Here is a 20104-nt window from a genome sequence, read left to right as displayed (position 1 = left end):
GAGAAATTGGACAGCTATTAGAAATAAAGTGCTACACTTGGGAAGTAGATTTTTAGTGTAGCAAGGTTTGTTTTCCATAACTGATTGCAGTGATTCAAGTCAAAGATCTCTAGAAACTCATTACAAGTGGTGCCTTAAACAGGAGCCGAACAGCACCGGCAAAAAATGGACTGGCGCCATTGATGGCATTAATTTTTTTTTTAAATGGAGATAATGGGGATTGAACCCAGGACTTCATGCATGCTAAACCACACCCTCCCCCTATTTAGATTAAACAGGAACTGGTGTCTTGTTAACAAGATTTTCCCCTGTACAGTTTCTTAATGGTCTCAGTTTACTAAAGCTTTCTCAATTGCCAGCAGTCCAGTAACCATTCTCATCTTTTGGAGACTATCAGCAATATTAAAGGAACTGCTTCATAAGGTTTCATAGTAAGTTGTGGTTTAAGAAAGATTCTGCAGGGAAAAAAATTGAAATCTGTTTGTAAAATTAAGTGAGGTAGACAACAGTGAGTGAGTATGTTATGAAGAAACGTTTAGTATTTTGTAAAAGAACCTGCAGAATTTTAAAGATCAAATATTCTTATTTATACATACATACTTAGATGTATTTATAAGGTTAAATATTTTATCTGAAAATACATTAAGTGCTTAAAAGTTGAAGGACAAAAAATGGTAATTAGAGTTTAAATTATCTTAAGTTTTATAGACAATTATATTCTGCTATATTCTGGACTTCTCTGCTTGGTTTTGAGTGTTTTCTCGGCCAAAAAAAAAAAATCTGGCATTTGTTCTTTTAAAAAATGGAAGGATGCACATGGACTTTGCTGTGGGACATAACTACCATTCCTGCCACTAACTGGTTGTTACCTTGTACAAGTTACTTGCTCTTAGACTCAGTAATCTCATCTTTAAAGTGATGATCATTAATTACTACATGTTAAGATTGTTAAATGAGATAAAAGATACAAAAATTCCTAACATAGCATTTGGAATCTATTAGTAGCTTCTTGTATTTTAGTAATCTTTCTGCACCCCTTTTTTGACAGTAAATCATAGCCCAATACAGAACAAAAAACCAAAAAACACACAAGGCAAATTTGCTGAGCAAATAACATTTCAGATGTCATCTAGTCCAACAATTCTCAAATCTGGGGAAGCTTTAGAAGAATTGTATCCTAGGCTCTATCCCAAACTTATTAAATTTCTGGATGGAGCCTAAAAATCTGTATTTTAAAAAAATTTCCTTGGGTAACCTTGAAAATCAGCCATGTTTGGAAATCCTTGGTCTAGGCTATCTCCTGTTCTAGGCAGGGTTATAAGTAGAAAGACATTAGTGACTAGGTTGAGCCTATTTCAAAACCTTAATCTAGTCATAATTTCTGAAGTCTCATAGCTCCCAGTGATTTCTTTGTAAAGGTAGAATCAATTTTGACATAAAAGAAAACTTGGATTGCTAATCCAAAGGGGTAAATGAATTGAGAGAGGATAAGAAAGATGGGAATAACCACCCACACCTATAAAGAGATTCCTGACCTTTAAGATTGACACCATTTCTGCCAGTGGTGATGAAGAGCTTGAACACAGTTGAACTGGGGGTATTGGTGAGATAAGTCTTGAGGTCATAACTGAGTGTTAATCTTGATGACGCAATGACTACCACCTGTCAGTAAACCAAAGGAAAATAGGTCCCTAAGTTAGAAAATCTGGTTCCTTCCCTCTTCATGCCTCATAACTTATTTAACCAAAAGTATGTCTCACACAACAGCATATTGCCCTTCTAGTGATCACATATTTGAGAACCACAGAATCTGCTCACTTTTGAGAAGAAGATAACATTTTTTTTCTAAAAGGAGGTCTTTGTCCATGATTCCTTCTGATATATCTTCCCTTTGTATAACTCCCTATTAAAATGCTTCTGAAGACAATCACAACTTTCCATCTATTTATTTATTTATTTATTTTAACATTTTTTATTGATTTATAATCATTTTACAATGTTGTATCAAATTCCAGTGTAGAGCACAATTTTTCAGTTATACATGACAAAACTTTCTTTAGAAAGTTTTCTCTCTTTTCCTCTCTCTAGTTGCATATAATCTCAACCTTTTCTGAAACTTTAAAGTACTTTGTTTCTCTCAATATACTTGTAATGTTCTGCCTTATATTGTAAGTATTTTTATACTTGTTAAAATCCCTCCTATTAGATTCTAAGTTCTCCAACTGAGAACTCTAATTTATCTTTGTACATTCTATACTGTGCCTTGAATATAAGGCAAGTGCTTAATTATTACAACGAGAGAAGATGATGATAATGGTGACCCTTTCCTCCAAATACATTTAATTTAAATGCAATTTACTTTCCAGTCTCCTTAGTACTACCATAGTTTTTTGTTTTTAAAACTATTCAAGGACCTTAAAACCAAGTTAGTTACATTAAGAGCTCAGTGAGGAAAGGAGTTTTCTTTTTCATTTTTGTATTTCCAGAGCCTTGCACAATCAGACCCATAATAGGCTTCAGTGATTGTCTCCTAGTTAGTGAGTAATTAAATGAGGATTTTACAAAGTACACAAACTGGAAAAAGTGACCTTTTGACTTCTCTGTAGCCTCTGACACAATAACCCATTTCCTCCCTTGCCTCTGTGACACCCTTTCTCTTTGCTTTTCTAGTACCTAGACCTTTCTCAGTCTCTTTTTCTAGTTATCTCCTCATGCTGCCTCTGTCCTCAACCCTCTTATCTGTCCATGATACAAGTTCTCTTTGAATGTTATCCAGTTTTTCCCTCTCTACCCTTAAAACTTAACCTGAAGCCACCTTGATTTATTCACTGGTCTACTCACACAACATATACATTTATTTGCCTTTGCACATATATGCCTTCTCCCCTTTTACCTGCCAAGTTACTAATCCCTAGACTCAAACTGTTTAAATGTCATCTCTGGGAAATTTAGCCTCTAGGTAGAACTAGTGACTTTCTTCTGTATTCTAAGAGAATTTCTGACATGATCATTTATGTTGTAAATTATGCCATCTATGTGTAATTATTTATGTTACCACTCGACTCTGAGCCCCTTAAAAAAAGGTACCATGTGGGCATTTATTGGACAATTTATTCATTTATAAAATTGCGATAATACTTTACTTTGCAGGGTTGAGAAGATTAAAAATGATAATTGTACTGCATGTAAAATCAAAATTTAAAAAATAGATGCAAAGTGCCAAGCCCATAGTAGATGCTCAAAAAATAACAGCTATTACATTTCAGAATGAAAAGAGGAATAAACAAGTTCTTTGGGCACAGAGGAAGGAGATATTACATGTATGTAAGGGGGAAATAGAAAAAGCTTTATGCAGACTACCTCCACTTGTTCACCAAACTCACCTACTCAAGGATATCACTTAAGCAATTCTTCCTCCTATATCAAATTTTCCTTCTCTACTGATTCATGATTTCTCCCATTTTAAACAATCAGCAAAACAAACCCTTGACTCCAACTTCTTGAAGAGGGCTGTCTTCAACTCCTCTTTTCAATTCTCCAAACTTTCACTCCCTTCACTCCAGTGAAGCTACTCATCAAAGTCACCAGTCTCCATACTGCAAGAACCATCAGTCATTTCTCAGTTTTCATACTTGAGTTATCAATAGCTTTGTCATGGTTGATCACCCTCTCCCTCTCTGAAATACTTTCTTCACTTGCCTTCCAGGATACCAGTATCCTTGGGTTTTCCCCCCAACCCTGGTAATTTCTTATAAATCTCTCTTGTTGGTTCCTATTTGTCTCTCAGAGCTCTTAATACTGGAGTGCCCCCAGAGCTTAGTCCTTGGACCTTTTCTCTAATTACACTCATTCTCTTGGTGATCTAGTGGCTTTAAATATCATCTGCCTGCCAATGACTCCCAGACTTTTATATCTAGCTACCTCAACACATTCATTTGACATCTAGCAGACATTCAGTTTTACGTGTGCAAAACTTGTCTTCTCTCCAAAACTATTCTGCCTACACTCTTACCCACTTCAGTTGATACCAACTCTATCCTTTTAGTTGTTCAATCAAAAACCATAAGTTATTTTTTATTCTTTCACACTCTACATATAATCTGTCGGGGAAGGCTATCAACTTTACCTGTAAAATATACTTAGAATCTAATCAATTTTCACCACCTTCTCTGTTATGCCCCTGGTCCATCATCATATCTCACCTGGGTTACTGCAATAATAGCCTCCCAACTGGTCTCTTGGCTTCTACTCTTGTCCCTACAGTCTAGCATCAACTAATAGCCACAGTGATATTTTAAATCAGATTAATCATTCTTTTGGTTAAGAATCCTAATCACTATTTACCTTCATGTTCCAATAAAGTTTATTGGCTGGCTTAATATCTCATATGTGAATGTATTTCTTTTCTTAGGATTTGTTTTCTGTATGCATATCCCTATATATAGAAATTGTTGCTCTAGACTTCAACTTTTGTATCATTAGGTTTACCTCTCGATATGTTTTCACCAGTCCTGGGATGTCATGAAAGATTGTTGCTATTCCGGGACTCCTGGCCACTCCTACCCCAGTGACAATGTCTGTTTTTAGAATACTGTCAGTGGAAATCATCCATATCCCAGGTTCACCTAGGAAAAGACAAGAGAAAGCACTTGGCTACAACTTTTGATACAAATTGATGGTCATTGTAACCTCACTCAGAATCCAAATCAGTAGACCATTCAAGCATACATATATCCCTTCCCAAAGGGAACATCCAGCTCTGAGGATAACTTTGTTTTCTGAATGTTGGGTACCCCTTCATGTATTATGCCAGCAAAATAAAATAGGAACTACTGACTTTGAGAGTCACAAAAGGAGCTACTTAGTTGGAGAATGTAACTGTTCCCTTAGGAAAAAGAAAAACTCTTTTTACACATAGGGATAACTCTGATTAAACTTTGTATACACTCTGCTAAGGATTAATTTGCTTTGATCTACTGATTGATACCAGCAAGAAGACTGCAAGCAAGTGTCAACTGGCAGAAGAGAGGATTGGTTTACTTTGGTTTAAGTCTCAAGGTGGCAGAAGAATGTCAAATGTTAGATTATATTACTGATCCTAGCATGTAACTCTTCTGCTTCCTCATCCATAGTGCTATGGATTTGGGATGCCCCCAAAATTCCAGAATGGAAGACATAGGGACAATACTGACAGAACCTAGGAAAAAGGAGTAAAAAAGCCTCTGTTTCATTGACAAGAGATTAACAATCATAGTATTTTAAGCAGAGTTAGCTCATCGGCCCTGGATTACATGTTAGTAAGTACTTGCTTGCAAATCAGCTATTACAGGATTGGAGGATTTGACCTAGGCTGAATAGAGCTCCCTTTGTATCAAGTCCAAAATATACAGATAATGCTAAAGTCAGGCCCAACATTACATTACTTTACCCAAACACACGTATCCATAGTTCTCAAAAGAGGATGCAAAAACCAAAGCCACATACCACCGCAGCCAGCCTTACTTGGATGGATTATTTGGTTGCACACACCCAGTGTACACCATTTTGGGATATGCTACCTGTAAGTCCAAAGATATAATACACATTTCCTAACCCAAGACTGACTTTTTTTTTTTAACTCAATAGTACTTAGAACAGAAGTGCTTTGCTGATCAAGAGTATAGTGTAGCCCATTACAAGGCCAAACCTTCTTACAGTGATGGTGTATGTAAGAAGTTAGGCCTTCAAATGTGCCTCACAAAACAGTGTGAACACAACTGGTTCTTAGAACTAAAGCCTTATTGTCCTTTCCTTCCTTTTATTTCATCCTTTACTGATGTTCAACTCAGCAATTACCCTCCTGCAGAAGCTGAATGCAGGAGAAGGCACAGTACTCTACACTGCCTATACATTCAGTAGGCACTTGATAAGTATTACTGGCTGACCTTTAATTAGCTGGCTATTGAGAGAAATGAACATTAAACAGAACTATCAGTTAACATGAAAAATAATAAAACACACAAAAGTATTTTCTTTCTCAGAGAACCCCTTAGATTTTAGATAACATGGAAAAAATCCTCTAAGGGATGAGTTGTTTTCTAATCCTGTCAGTTGTGAGGTTGAGAAAGAGAAGGTATCCAAACCATTCTGGCTGAGGAGGTGAGTACTGAAGCAGATGACATCTCCGACAAAGGTGAGCTTGGTGTCGGGTTCAATGGCATGCTCTACAGAAACAGGAATATAATCTGCCATGCCTGGATGTCTCCGGTCCCAGAGCCCCACAAGTGTCACCCCTCTGTTCACAGCCTGGGCCATGTAGGTATAGTTCCTATTCCCTGGTCCAATAAGCAGCAGGTCATCCCTGAAAGTAGACATGAAAGGTAGAAATTTCTGAAAAGAGACAATAGTTAGGAAACAGTTCTGGGGGGCAGACCCTATCACAGTATTTTATATTCAACAGCTCAAAAGTTTAGATGGAATTCTGCAGTGGAGAGTAAGCAACTAGGGGCCAGGGTTCAGGTCTATTACCTTCATAATATATAGTACCCAGTAAGGCTTTTTTTTTTAATTAAATTTTTTTCCAGTATGGCTTTTTGATAATACTTCAGTTAGCTCCCTAGAAGAGCTTTCTATGAACTAGGACTTGTCAAAGTCAAAACATCCTGAAATGTTTCTTCACTGAGCACTAATTCTGGATTTTTCCCCCATCTTAGTGAAAGAAAGAAAGATCAGATTCCAAGTGCAGAGTATGAGATGAATTCACTAGAGCTGCTGTATAATACTAGGCTTATCTACAAGATTTCTACCACAGTGTCAACACCATTCCTTTGCCTTCCATACCTGTTCAAAGCCAGATAAAGCTGGGTATTGTGTGTGTGGAATTTCTCTCCGATGCTATTATAAAACTGAACAGTGAAGGTGAGAGACATGCCCAGTGGAAAGGCTGATAGGGTCCTTCCTTGAGCTGTGTACAGCTTGGGTTGGCTGCTCATTCGCAGGTATGTCACTGGTGCTACCTGTGGGAGACAAAATCTTCTGGTACAGAGAAGGATGCATTGGAGAAGAGCTGTAACCATGTTCTGAGATTTATAATCAATGATAAAAATGATGTTCCTCCTCTGTAGGAAATAGTTAGCTCTTGATTTGAGATGATTTAAATCAATGAAAAAAAAAATATGACAGCACAGGCAATGGCTTCCCAAGAAATGTGAAGGGAAGCTGGAGCTTTTTGAGGAAAGGACTGCATTTTATCTATTTTGTGCAGAGTGTCAATATTTATTGTTAAATAATTTATCATTTATCAAGAATACTATAGATTCTGTCCTCACACTTTAAGAGCTAAACTATGATACAGTAAGAGAAGTCCAGCTTTGAATCCTAACTTCATCATTTCATAGCTTCATTTAACCATTCTAGGTTTCATATTTTTTATCAGTTTAATAGGGATAATAATTCCTACCTTATAGGGTTTTTGTGGTAGTTAAAAGAGATAATATACATAAAAAGAACAACATAATATATGGAATATACTAGATGTTTAATGCCTAAATTTTTTTTTGTTTTAAACTAACTTACCTCTAAGGTCCTTTTAATTCTAATTTTTAAAAAAAATTCTAAAAACAAAGCCTGATTTTGATAGCAATAGTACTATACTTCTCCCACACCAACCCTTTTGCCAAAGCTACTCAGGAGACAGTCATACCAGTTTGAGGCTAATCCCTTTCACAACAAGGACTCTAAAGTCCACTTTAATTTGATGATTCATAACCATGTCAAGTCTGTCCTTTTATCTGAGTTCATTTCTGACTTTCAGAGACGTTTCCAGTTCTTTTAAAGCCATGCTATTCCTTTTATTTTTTTTTTGAGTGAGTGCCTGAACTCACCTGAACCCCAGTTATAGTTGTTTGGTTGACTCCAAAAGGTTCTATAGATGTGACTTCCAACACAGCAGTACCTGCAATGGAACCAGCTTTCAGGAGCCCTTCGCCGTCCTCCTCAATGACAGATGAATTAGGGAAACACTTGAGAACACGGGAACTCACAAAGGCGGCCCCTTCCCTAGGGAACAAACAGGGCAAGTGGCATCTCTTGGGGGCTCTGTTTGACCAGAAAGAAAGAAGTAGAGATTGCCAGGATCACTGTTACAGACCGTACTCTGAGGAAACTGCTTGCCATTCTCCATGTTATGTAGTTATTTGTTCCTCACGTAAAAGTGAGCCTTTGGATTATGCTTATCTCTTTAAAAATCAAATACTATTACATATTTATCATCAAAAATAATTTGGCCAAAAAAATTGAAAACAAGTACAGTCAGCTCCTGATAGCTGCGGGTTCTGCATCCAAAGATTTAACCAACTGCAGACTGAAAATTCCAAAAAGCAAAACTTGAAACACTGGCAACTATTTACATAACAATTGCATTGTATTAGGTATTATAAATAATCTAGAGACAGTTTAAAGTACACGGGAGGATGTGCACAGGTTATATGCAAATACTACACCATCTTATATAATGGATTTTTGCATCCGCAGATTTTGGTAGGGAAGTGTGGGTCCTGGAACCAATCCCCTGTGGATACCAAGGGACAACTGTATTCAAACAAACCCTTGTACATGAATGTTCATAGCAGCACTATTCACAATAGCCAAAAGGTGAAAACAGACCAAAGGTCCATCAATGGATGAATGGATAAACAAAATATGTTATATTCATAGAATGGAATATCATTCAGTCATAAAAAAGCATGATGTACCAATACATGCAACAATGTGGATTAACCTCAAAAACATTATGCTAACTGCAAGAAGCCAACACAAAAGGTTATATATTGCATGATTTCATTTACATGAAATATACAGTAGTTAAATTCATAGAGATAGCTGATTAGTGGTTGCCAGGGGCTGAGAGGAGGGGAGAATTGGGAGTGACTGCTTAATGGGTATGGGTCTCCTTTGGTGGTAATGAAAACGTTGTGGAACTAGATAGAGGTAATGATTGTACTGTGCATGTACTAAATGCCACTGAATTGTACACTTTAATTGTAGGTTATGTGAATATCACTTCAACTAAAAAAAATTATTCATGGGTTAGAAAAATCACCCAGAAGGTAAATAGTTCTTTCCATGTGCAATGTTTCACTGAAGGTAAGGTTAGATCCTGGCCTGTCCTCTTCTCCATTCTCCTTACCTGTTGCTATGGAGTTTGAGCTGAGAATTCATGGGCATCAGAATTTTCTCAGGTTGGCACTCTGGATAGAAAAGCTGGAGTTTTTCAAACACCTATAATGAGAAAATTAGGCTTTTCTTATTTCCAGAAAAGACAAATGATGATCTTTATTCACAAATGAATAACTGAAAATCAAGTCTGCCTAATTCAGTTTAGCCCAATGCCCCACAATACTCCTTTCCAAAATGAGCCAGGCATTTAAAACATCTAGGTAATCTAGCATATATAACCTAACATTAGCCCTCCTTCTGACTACAAGGGAATGCACACATGACAAAGTTTACACTTACCACATCCTCTGTATTACCTAGATACAGGTATAAAATAATTTTGAAATTTCTAGCTTTAGCTCTAGTAATCTGAAAAGAGGCTTGAGAACTAGAACCTATAATATTAAATTAGCAAGGGACACTATTCAGTCTACCTCCCGGTAAAGTGCTCTTTCCTCTACCCACCACTGAATTAGGAACCAAAGCAAAAATAAAGGAGGAAAAAAATTAGTCCCAAATTCAGAGACAGAGAAATTTATTTGCCCACAAAAATGGTAGTTTTTCTTTTGAATTCTAGAAACAATAGGGTTATTTAGCTTTTAGCCTGAGAACATGTGTAGAAACTATTCCTAGTCTTCTACCTTACCAGAATTTAGGATAGGATTTCATTCTACCTGTGCATAGATAGTCCTAAGTTGACTGTATCATATTATCTATGTTAGACAGAACAAATCAGAAATTAACCCCTCGTTAGTTATTATGGTGTTCACACACTGTGTTCATTGTGTGGGGAGTTGAGGGGAGTTCATGTGCTGCAGTTTCTAATGTCAGTACTTACACAGAAGCAATTACTAGGGATAACAAAGATCTGGAAACCATAATCCTGTTCCAGAGATCCCTCTGGCAATTTCTCTATCTCTATCCAGATGAAGCTCTTCATGAGTGATAAGAGAATATAACTTTCTCTCCTTGACATATTAAAAAGATTTAGGCTTGTGATCTTACCAGGATCTGAACTTCATCAGACAATTCCAACAAATTCCCCTCAAACTGCCCAGAAGAGCTGTTCATACAGCGGACAGTGACTTTGATACTGGTCCGACCAGCTGCTTTTGTGTGGACAACCATGGCAAAGTTATTCTCTACTGGGAGTTGTAGAAAAACCTAGACAGTGAAGGGATGGATTAAGAAATATTCATGGGCCCGTCCCTCTTTGTTGTAACAATATGGAAAATGTATGTTGGAAATAGCTATCTAGAAGAACTACAGTTCCAGGGCTTATTTTCATATTTATTTCTTTTCATATTCCCAGCAACATAGTCACCGCTAAAGTAAACTTCTGTTTTCAGTGTTCAATTAACTCTGCAAGACTCTTGTGCAATAGTTCTTATGTTATCTTGAAGTTAATTTATTGACAGGAGAAGAAAGGAAATAAAGGAAAGGGTTTCTAAAATGGGTTCAGACAGTAGAACTTGAGATGGGAGAGAAGCAAGGCAATCGACTCCTGGAGTTCAGCGTGGTAGCAAGGAAAGAAGAGGACAAGAAAAGGAAGCCACTGTTTTAGGACTATGCTAAACTGGCTGACCATCTCCCCACTTGCTTCACTCAGCATTCTAGTCTAGACTGGATACGGATTAGCCCTTGACAGATTTCTGGTAAGAGGGAAAAGAAGGCTAACCCTGCGGCAAATGTTGAAGTAGGCACTGCCTACCTTGTAGGCACCATTTCATGTCCTATTTCCTCTGCCTTATTGTTGTCCAGAGCCCTCAAGATCTTCCTTTTAGCTCTCTTAACTCACACAGAGTCTCAAGTTCCAAAATCACCTTTCCCTCCTCCCTTACATAATTCCCATTTCCTTTGTGCAGATTTAAATCAGTTGTCTGGAAGAAAGTCTTCTGCAAAAGAATGAGTGGTTTATCATTTTTTAAAATAATTTTTTAATTCAAGTGAATTTCTAAACGGTGACACCACAGTGCAGGAAGTCTACCTTGTGGGGCATTAGAGACCTTTCTATTTGCCCATTTCATCACCTAGTTTGTCTATGTGGGGTCTAAGGCAGGGGAAGAAAAATCTTTGCATGGCTCTCAATCATTTCTTCCCCTAGAAAAGAGAGTAATTCTTTAGATAAGAAAATTATAGAGGAAGAGAGAAGTAGAACAGATGCCAAGACCTAGGCCATCCCCCCCTTTAACACAGTTCCTACTGGCCATTTAAAAAAAAAAAAAAAGGCCAAATACTTCTGCAGAACTCTACCAAACTAAGTACAGCTCTACCTCTCCTCAGTTCCAAGGATAACCAGGCTCTGGGCAGTTCATGACATACAGAAGACCCAACCACCAGAGTCCCTAGGATATTCTTAGAAAATTAGAAATAGATTTATCTGTTTTTCCAGACTTTTCTTTTTAGCTGGCTCCAGAAATAACCTACTAATTCTAGCTTCTGTAATCTGTTCTCCCAAAGTCTAATTTGTTTTTGTGGGCACCTAGTTGTGACCTACTGGGTACTTTGGCCCCAGGTTCCTTCTTCCTAAGGTAAAGCCCAGGCCTAGGTGGCTGCCACTGACCTTGGACCACCTTTGGTGGGTTCCATTAATTATGGTCAGGTAACAATGTTGTGAACTAGGTTAAGTTTGTAGCATCCACCTTTTTTTTGTCCTTTTGTTTTTCAGGGTTCTGAGTAAAATTTAGTGCTATATGTATTAAAACATCAAAGCTATTTTCAAAAACATAAAGACTTATGTTGCATTGTGGATTTACTCGAAGGCCATTCTTGGAAAACCAGTTTAATTACTTGTTCTTAAATTTGCCTTTGGTATAAGGTACTCAGTCGAGAATCAGCTGCCAGTTGGTGGCCCACACTAGCTCCATGGCACCCACAGCACCCAACATGCTTGAGGTGGGATTCTAGTTCTTCCCCAGCTCCCAGGAGTGTAGGCCCAGGAATGTCCCCAGAATCCTCCTTTCTTATTCTTAATGTCAACTGCCCACCATGCAGTACAAACATGATTATTAATATAATTATGTCTAAACATGTTAAAAGGTTATACTATATATTTAAACTCCATGTATAAATACTTTATATTCATAATTTTTTACTCATGTAACATAGTCATCTGCTTACAAATACAACATTATATAATAAACATATATCAAAGGAAGCATTGCTTCCTTGAAAGTATATTAAAAATAATATAGCATTATCTGAATACTCAAATTTGGATTCTTCATATGATTTGCAGTTTTCCAGCACTCACAGAACAGTAGGAAAAGGAGTAAGTAATAATATTGTGTAGTTTAGAAGTGAGTCAGTCTAAAACTTATGAAGAAATAAAGTAAATTTAGTGTCAAGATCCCCAAGGTAATATAATAAACAGATAAATTCATACCTCTGAATGCCTCGGCACTAGATCCAATACATCCCTTTTGCTCATGGACCAATGGAATGTGAGCCCAGGATTGGCATTGCTGAAGGAGAAAGGAGTCTGGGTACTGGTCACTCCCATGACATAAACTGGCATCTGAAAAGAAGGAGTGTTTTGTGCTATGTATCTTGTCCAGCTGGCATTATCAAAATAATGAACCTGGAACAGAGTCATCATACTGACCTTGGTAGCTGTAATGAGTCGAGTTGCAGCTGCAAGGATCCTAATAGCCCTTAGCTGAACAACTTCAATCTGCACTTCATCCTGCTCAACAGGGTGGAGAGCAAGCTTAGGCTAAGAGGGAGTGTCTGTTGGGGGGACAGAGATGCTTATGATAACTAGTTTGTTTGCTGTTGTTTGGGGCATTCAGCAAAAAAACATGCCATAGATACGGCATTTTTTTGTTCTTGAAACAATTCCTTACGTGTTAGGGACTACATTATAACAATGCCAAGTACTCTGTGGGTTTTTCATTGAAGATTCCACATTTCCCAGTCCTGGTTAAGAGAATGCCAAATGAAGGAACTAAAAGGGTTTTCCTGGGCTGCTGACACCCTCCTTATCACTACTCCCTCCTCCACCTTCCAATATGGTTCCCAGATGGGAGAGTAGAAGCAGAGCAGAACAAAGAACCAATACCTGGGAAAACACAATGACTTTTCCAGTATCTTCATTTACTGTCTGGATGGTGCCGTGGACCACAGCTGTGCCAACTACCTTCCCTGTAACTTGGCCCCTCCTATTAATAGCAGCCACGGTCTGATTACTGATGGAGAAGTGAATGATAGACTGGGGCTGAGGGCCACCTTCAGACATTACCTGGAATTTAAACACATCAGTGAATGCCTGGAGCATGGGGAGAAGTCACATACATCTCTTTTCCCAGCACTTTGTCCAAGCAACTTGACTTCTTCATCTTCCCCCACTTTCCAAGCAGCATATGCCACATCAATTCAAATGCAGAAGAAATGGAAGTGCTACAAATGATCCATGGGATTCCAAGAAGTGGTTCATACCATGATAATCATGGAACAAAGAAAATACTAATTTTCTTCTTGATCAGATCCTGTTGCACTTGGCTGGGAGTGGGTAAGAGAAGGCCAATAGGAAGAGGTGTATGTGTATGTTTGTGTTGGCATGGGGCAGAGGTGGGATAAGGAGAAACAGTAAATCTTATTTTTCTGGCTTTAGAATCACCTGCATCATGTTAGTCGGAATCAGTGTCATTTTCTCTGGAACAAGTCTGAATGGAGGAAACACCTTGAAGGAGAAAACCAAAAGGACAATGACTAATTAGAGTCAATTTCATAACAAATGATCAGGCAGCTTATTCTAAGGAAAAAAATCCTAATTATGTACAATGAAGTTATATAGAAAGACTTGCATTTTATTTTACTTATAAATACAAATTTTATTTATAATAGCAAAAAAATTATATATTACTTAAATGAGAATACTTACATAAGTTATTACATATCCATTTACTGAAATAATGGTGGTCATTAAAATTTTATTTATAATTAACTTTCTTTTTTACTTTGTTTTTTTAATTGAAGTATAGTTTTTTTTTCACATAAGGAAGCATTTATTTGAGGTTTAACATGAAACCATACAAATAAAATTTGTATAAACACAAATCCACATCGAGTCATAACACAGACAGCAAAAGACAAAGTAAAAACAAAGAAAACTAACTGGCAGCTATATACAGTTGGACACAGTTGTGTCTTGTACACTAGGAGGTCTTTTACAGAATTATCATCTTAGATCAACATAAGACCAATCTTCAATGTCGTCCTGCAAGACGGGTTACTTTAGCATCTCCTCCTGTTTTCTCCTGCCTGTGTTCTTCTTTAGTATGGCTGCTGGTTGTTTTGGTGATTGTGACCGCGTCGAGGCGCCTTGCCATTAAGTGCTCTGTTGGCCACAGTAGTCTGCATATCCCTGTCCATGTCCATAGTTCCCATAGTTCCCCCCAGCATAATCACAGCCACTGTAGCCACTATAGTTTTGATCATCACCATAGGCACAACTGTAATTCCCATATCCTTGATCATAACAGTTATTAAATCCTTGGTTCTGGTTTTGGCCCTGACCTCGTCCACAACCCCTGGTACCACCTCGCCCACCAGCTGCAGCATCTCTCCCTCCTTTTTTTGTTGCTGTTGCTGCCTATATACCTCTTTGGGCTGAGCAAGTTTAACTTCACACTTTCCAGAACCAATTTGATGAAATCTGCTTTCTAACAGTTTCTTTACTGGCTCTTCATCTGTATATGTAAACAAAATCCTCTTCTTTCATTTGTTTTTGTATCCATGGGAAGTTCTATGTTTTCAATCTCTCCAAAGGCTCCAAAACATTCTTTAATTTGTTCTTCAGAAGTATCTGGGCTCAATTCACCCAAAAAATATTTTTGGGGGTTCCTTCCCTTTTAAAGCTTTGGCCCTTTCAGGGTCTGTCAATTTGCTATCCAGTTTGTGTTCTTTCAGTTCCAAAACCTTATTAACACTAGCAGCATCTTTGAAAAGCACAAATCCAAATCCTCTTGATCTTCCAGTGACAAGATCTGTTTTAACTGTGCAGTCTACAACTTCCCCAAATCAAGACAAATATTCAGTCAGATCTTTCTTGCTTGTATCCCAGCTCAAGCCTCCAATAAACATTTTTACCGTCATCCTGCTGATTCTTGCTTGCATTGATCTTGGACCGCTCTGCAAATTCCTCTATGTTGCTGTACTGGTTCATGTCCTCCACGGCAGTGGCACTGTCGGCCAGGGAGTGCTGGCGCACAGTCTGAGTCGCGGCAGCAGTGGCCTTAATTGAAGTATAGTTGATTTACAATATTTTATTAGTTTCAGGTATACAACGTACTGATCCAATAATTTTATAGATTATACTCCATTTAAAGTTCTTATAAAATAATGGCTATATTTCCCGTGCTGTACAGGATATCCTTATAGCTTACTTATTTTATCCATAGTAGTTTGTATCTCTTAATCCCCTCCCCCTGTCTCCCCTCCTTACTTCCCTCTCCCCACTGGTAACCACTAGTTTGTTCTCTGTATTTGTGAGTCTCTGTTTTGTTATATTCATTGATTTGTTTCCTTTTTAGATTCCACATATAGGTGATAACATACAGTATTTGTCTTTCTCTGTCTGACTTATTTCACTAAGCATAATATCCTCCAGGTCCATACATGTTGTTGCAAATGGCAGAATTTCATTCCTTTTTATGGCTGAGTAATAGTCCATTCTCCCTCTTCTTTATTCATTCAGCTGTTGATGGATCCTTAGATTGCTTTCATATCTTGGCTATTGTAAACAATGCTGCTAGGATCATTAGGGTGTATATTTCTCCTCAGACTAATTTTCATTTTCTTCAGATATATACCTAGGAGTGGAATTGCTGGATCATATGGTACTCCTACTTTTAGTTTTTTGACTCTGTACTGTTTTCCAAGGTGGCTGCATCAATTTACATTTCCACCAACAATGGTCCCCTTTTCTCCACATCCTTACCAACATGTGTTATTGGTAGCCTTTTTGAGGACAGCCATTTTGACAGGTGTGAGGTGATGTCCCATTGTGATTTTGTTTGCATTTCTCTGACAATTAGCGATGCTGAGCATTTTTCATGTGCTTGTTGCCCATCTATATATCTTCTTTGGAGAAATGCCTATCCAGGTCTTCCACCCATTTTTTAATTGGATAGTTTGTTTGTTAGTTTTTTGATATTGAGTTGTATGAGCTGTTTATATATTTTGGATATTAACCCCTTATCAGTCATATCATCTGCAAATGTTTTTCTCACATTTAGTAGGCTGACTTGTCATTTTATCGATGGTTTCCTTTGCTGTGCAAAAGTTTTAAAGTTTAATTAGGTCTCACTTGTTTATTTTTGCTTTAGTTCCCTTTGCATCAGGAGACAGGTCCAAAAAAATAGAGTGTTCTGCTTATGTTTTCTAAGAGTTTTATGGTTTTTAGTCTTATATTTAGGTCTCTAATCCATTTTGAGTTTCCTTTTGTATATGATTTTATAAAAATATTCTAATTTCATCTTTTACATGTAGCTGTCCTAGCATCATTTTTTGAAGATACTGTCTTTTCTTCATTGTATATTCTTCCCTCCTTTGTTGTAGATTAATTGACCATAGGTGCATGGGTTTATTTCTGGATTCTCTATTCTGTTCCATTGATCTATGTGTCTGTTTTGTGACAGTCCTATACTGCTTTGATTACTGTGGCTTTGTAGTAAGTCAGGGAGTGTGATACCTCCAGCTTTGTCCTTTTGTCTCAAGATACATTTGGCTATTCTTTTTTACTTTTTTCCAAACATACATAAAAGTAGAGAGAATAGTGTAATGAACTTTCAGCTTCAACAATTATCAACACATGGCCAACAATTAACTTTTAATGATATAATAAAATACTTTTTATATAAGATGAAGATGAAAAAAGCAGTATGATTCATCCATGTTAAAATAAGCATAGGGAAAAAAAGTGAAGGCAATACGTTAAAATCTTGATGGTTGTCTCTGAGCAGTAGAATTATAGGTGATTTTCATTCTGCATCTTTTTTTTTTCATTCTGCATCTTTATACTTTTTTGTGCTTCCCGAAGTTTTTACAAGTGTATTACTTTTATACAGCAAAACAAAACCCCAACAAATATCATATTGTTTTAAGAGTTAGACAACTATCATGTTTTTAGTAAAATGATTTTCAACTTGTGCAAACTAAACCGAAAAAGATAAATAATGTTAAATAAGATGAAGTATGAATTTTGGATGAGAAAATTTCCTTACTTCAATTTGTCGAGGAGCTGATGTGAATTTTCTCCCCATCTTGTCCCTGGCAATAGCTACAAGTGTGGTTTGCCCAATAGTGATAGCTCGAAGGATATAATTTTCAGAGTATTCTTCCTGTTCCTCCATTAGCCTGCAAAGACCCATGTGTTTTTAGGTAAGAAAGATTTGGTTTTAAGAGTGGCCAGTTGTGCATATTTCTAAAGTGCTTAACATTTTCTACTCATTTTAACTCTAGTTAGAAGGAACTGCCAGAAAATAAATTTCCAGAGTCAAGACGAAGTTCATAGCAATTGTAGGAAGCTCCTGAAGGGCAAAAATTTGTTTTGTCTCTCCAAAGGAATAAGGGCAATATAAACATGGCAAAACTGCAAATACTAAACTGCCTTGGAATCCTCATATTTCCCCTTTTGCAGAGAATATCAATGCTTATATTTCTAGATAGATTCTTTGAAGGTTCTCTAGCCTGAAGCATCCGCAAAGGATAGCATCCAAGGAGAAGTTTCATAAAATGCAAATATTAATGAGCCACATGATTTTAGCCCACAAACAAAACACTTGAGGAACTAAAAGGGGTATTTTGTAGAGAGCTGAATATGGGAAGAGAATACGGGCTGAAAGGTACTGGGACGAAAAAGGAAAGAAGAAAATCTGTAATAACCTAAGGGAGAGTTAACCCGGCTACCTGAAGGGAGATTCTCATGATATCAAGCATAGGGAGAAAGAAGTATTGAAATGGTACTCACGTCAGGGTGACAATGGCAGACGCCAACTGCAGTTTGAGTTCCATGTTTCTGAAGTATTTATTTCGGAATGGGCGTTTCAAAGAGCCAAGAACCCTCACAGTTACTAATACAGTTTTACCTATTTCAACCTAGTGGTTAAAAATTAAAAAGATAATTTTAGTCGAGGTGTCTCATTCACCTAGGACAGTTTAACTCTTAGAGGTGGCAAACTCTTTGTTCATGCTAAATGTTTAGTCAGCCTTTGATTGAGCAGGCCTAATCTATGTGTACTCTTTGAAGTTGTTCTTTACTACTTCTTTAATCTTCATCATGTTTAATGTTGGAATGGTGTTCTTTAAGGGCAAGTATTTCCATTAACATTATCAAAGGACCTGGTATACACACACGGTAGCTGAGCATAGACTATATATTAAGAGATGCTAGAGAGTGAGAATGACGCCTGCTTCATTTATGAGATAAAACAAACACCTCTCACCTTATCAATCAGATCAAGTTCCAGCTCTTGTATGTCTGACACCCTGAGGTGAGCCATTGCTGGACCCAAGAAAGCCAAACACAGATCATAGACCTCCAAGGTGAGAAATCCAGGATGTACTGGAACTAACTAGAAGGAAGAAGTTGGTAGCTGGGTAAAGTAGCAGACATGCTCCAAGCATAATCATAGCAATTATTTCCATCCACAGTGGAAAATACAATATCTTACTTTCTTTGTGATGAGAATCCTTAGAGGTCACATTACATGTTTCAGGCATAGCACAATATGTACCCTTAAAGTGATGTTTCAGTTTGTGGCAATATGTATCCTTAACAAATATTAACTGATGAAGAGCAGAGTTTTAAACTGACTGAATTCAAACAGAATCCAGCCTACATATCCAGCTTCTTAATTATGAACAGGGAAAGGATATCATGAAGAAAATCAGGCATATTTGCGTTGCAAACCCAAATCAGGAGAGAAGGCACTGGATGGACTGACACTTTGTTTTTCCTTCCTATACTACAGCTTTTGCAGAGCAGCGTGTTTTTTCACATCCTTTGCCTGCACATAGTGCCTCAATTTCCCCTTTTAAAAAGCAGCATTGTAACTATGGTAAATTAAATTCCTTTGAGCTTAGAAGGAAAGGAAGTAAATACATATATTAATGTAAGGTATTGTTTTCATTATTACAAGTCAACTAAAAGCAAGTCCCTTGGCATACTGACTATGGAGGCAGCTTAATATTTCGAGTTGCCATGTCCTGGCTGAAAATACCCATATACTCAGGTTATAAAGTCAATAGTACATCTAACTATCCACATAGTTCTGTGCATTGAAACTGATAAAAATGAACCTTTTTTAAATGGAAATCTTATAATTAGATGTCTCCTACACTGTCTCAGTTCAACCAGAACCAAAAATTGCCCCATATTGTAGCTAGTTACAGAAAAAAAAAAAAAACAATTGTCATTTTTGGTTGAAGAATCTATGGTAGGTTAAAAAAAAAAAAAGAGGCAAATGTTATTTTTGTAGCAAGTCTGAGACAACCAATGGAATTTTTCCAATCACTCTCTTAAGAAAGAACTTTGACCTGAGACTGTCCATCTGGAAATACCTCTAGAACTCACCTGGACAGAGCTTTCTGCTTCCAGGTAAGTGATGGTAACAATGTCTTGCTCACTACTGTTGACTAAAAAATAACCAGATCCTTCCACGAGGCTAAATATTTCCTATGGAAAAATCACACAAATAATATTCCATTCCCTTTGGTTTATAAATAATTCAAAGAAAATAACTTCTACTTACCTAAGAAAGAGTATGGTATTAAAAGATTAATGGACTAAACACAAAATATGATTATTAGAGTATTATTCCTAAGGATAATTATTACATATGCATTATAGATGTATAGCAGTGATTTTTAATATGTAAGTGAGATTTTTATTGTTATACTGTTTATT

At 37.1% G+C, this 20104-nt stretch overlaps 1 protein-coding gene and 1 pseudogene across 6 annotated transcripts in view; both read right to left on the bottom strand.

Moving 5' to 3' along the window:
* The window catches only part of NUP210L (nucleoporin 210 like), a 68689-nt gene that overhangs the window by 8909 nt on the left and 39676 nt on the right, over positions 1 to 20104 (bottom strand). For 3 of the 6 annotated variants that reach the window (XR_012062836.1, XR_012062835.1, XM_072946498.1), the window contains exons 20-34: positions 19772 to 19873; positions 18642 to 18770; positions 18167 to 18294; positions 17421 to 17553; positions 13814 to 13876; positions 13256 to 13435; positions 12800 to 12880; positions 12581 to 12712; positions 10201 to 10359; positions 9167 to 9258; positions 7863 to 8076; positions 6820 to 6995; positions 6123 to 6340; positions 4489 to 4625; positions 1536 to 1662 (exon numbers count right to left, since the gene is read on the bottom strand). Coding sequence is in view for 4 of the 6 variants with exons in the window: in XM_072946498.1 (XP_072802599.1) it covers positions 1536 to 1662; positions 4489 to 4625; positions 6123 to 6340; positions 6820 to 6995; positions 7863 to 8076; positions 9167 to 9258; positions 10201 to 10359; positions 12581 to 12712; positions 12800 to 12880; positions 13256 to 13435; positions 13814 to 13876; positions 17421 to 17553; positions 18167 to 18294; positions 18642 to 18770; positions 19772 to 19873 (2071 nt within the window). In the remaining 2 variants the exon portion in view is untranslated. The remainder of the gene's footprint in view (positions 1 to 1535; positions 1663 to 4488; positions 4626 to 6122; positions 6341 to 6819; positions 6996 to 7862; positions 8077 to 9166; positions 9259 to 10200; positions 10360 to 12580; positions 12713 to 12799; positions 12881 to 13255; positions 13436 to 13813; positions 13877 to 17420; positions 17554 to 18166; positions 18295 to 18641; positions 18771 to 19771; positions 19874 to 20104) is intronic. The other 3 variants (XM_006214704.3, XM_072946499.1, XM_072946500.1) reach the window with 3 other exon arrangements.
* Positions 14470 to 15376, bottom strand: LOC102533781 (heterogeneous nuclear ribonucleoprotein D-like pseudogene; annotated as a pseudogene).

Source organism: Vicugna pacos, chromosome 21 (assembly GCF_048564905.1).
Source record: "Vicugna pacos chromosome 21, VicPac4, whole genome shotgun sequence".
NCBI lineage: Eukaryota > Metazoa > Chordata > Mammalia > Artiodactyla > Camelidae > Vicugna > Vicugna pacos.
Note: the sequence above shows the minus strand (reverse complement) of the source record. Positions and strands in the feature narration are given on the sequence as shown.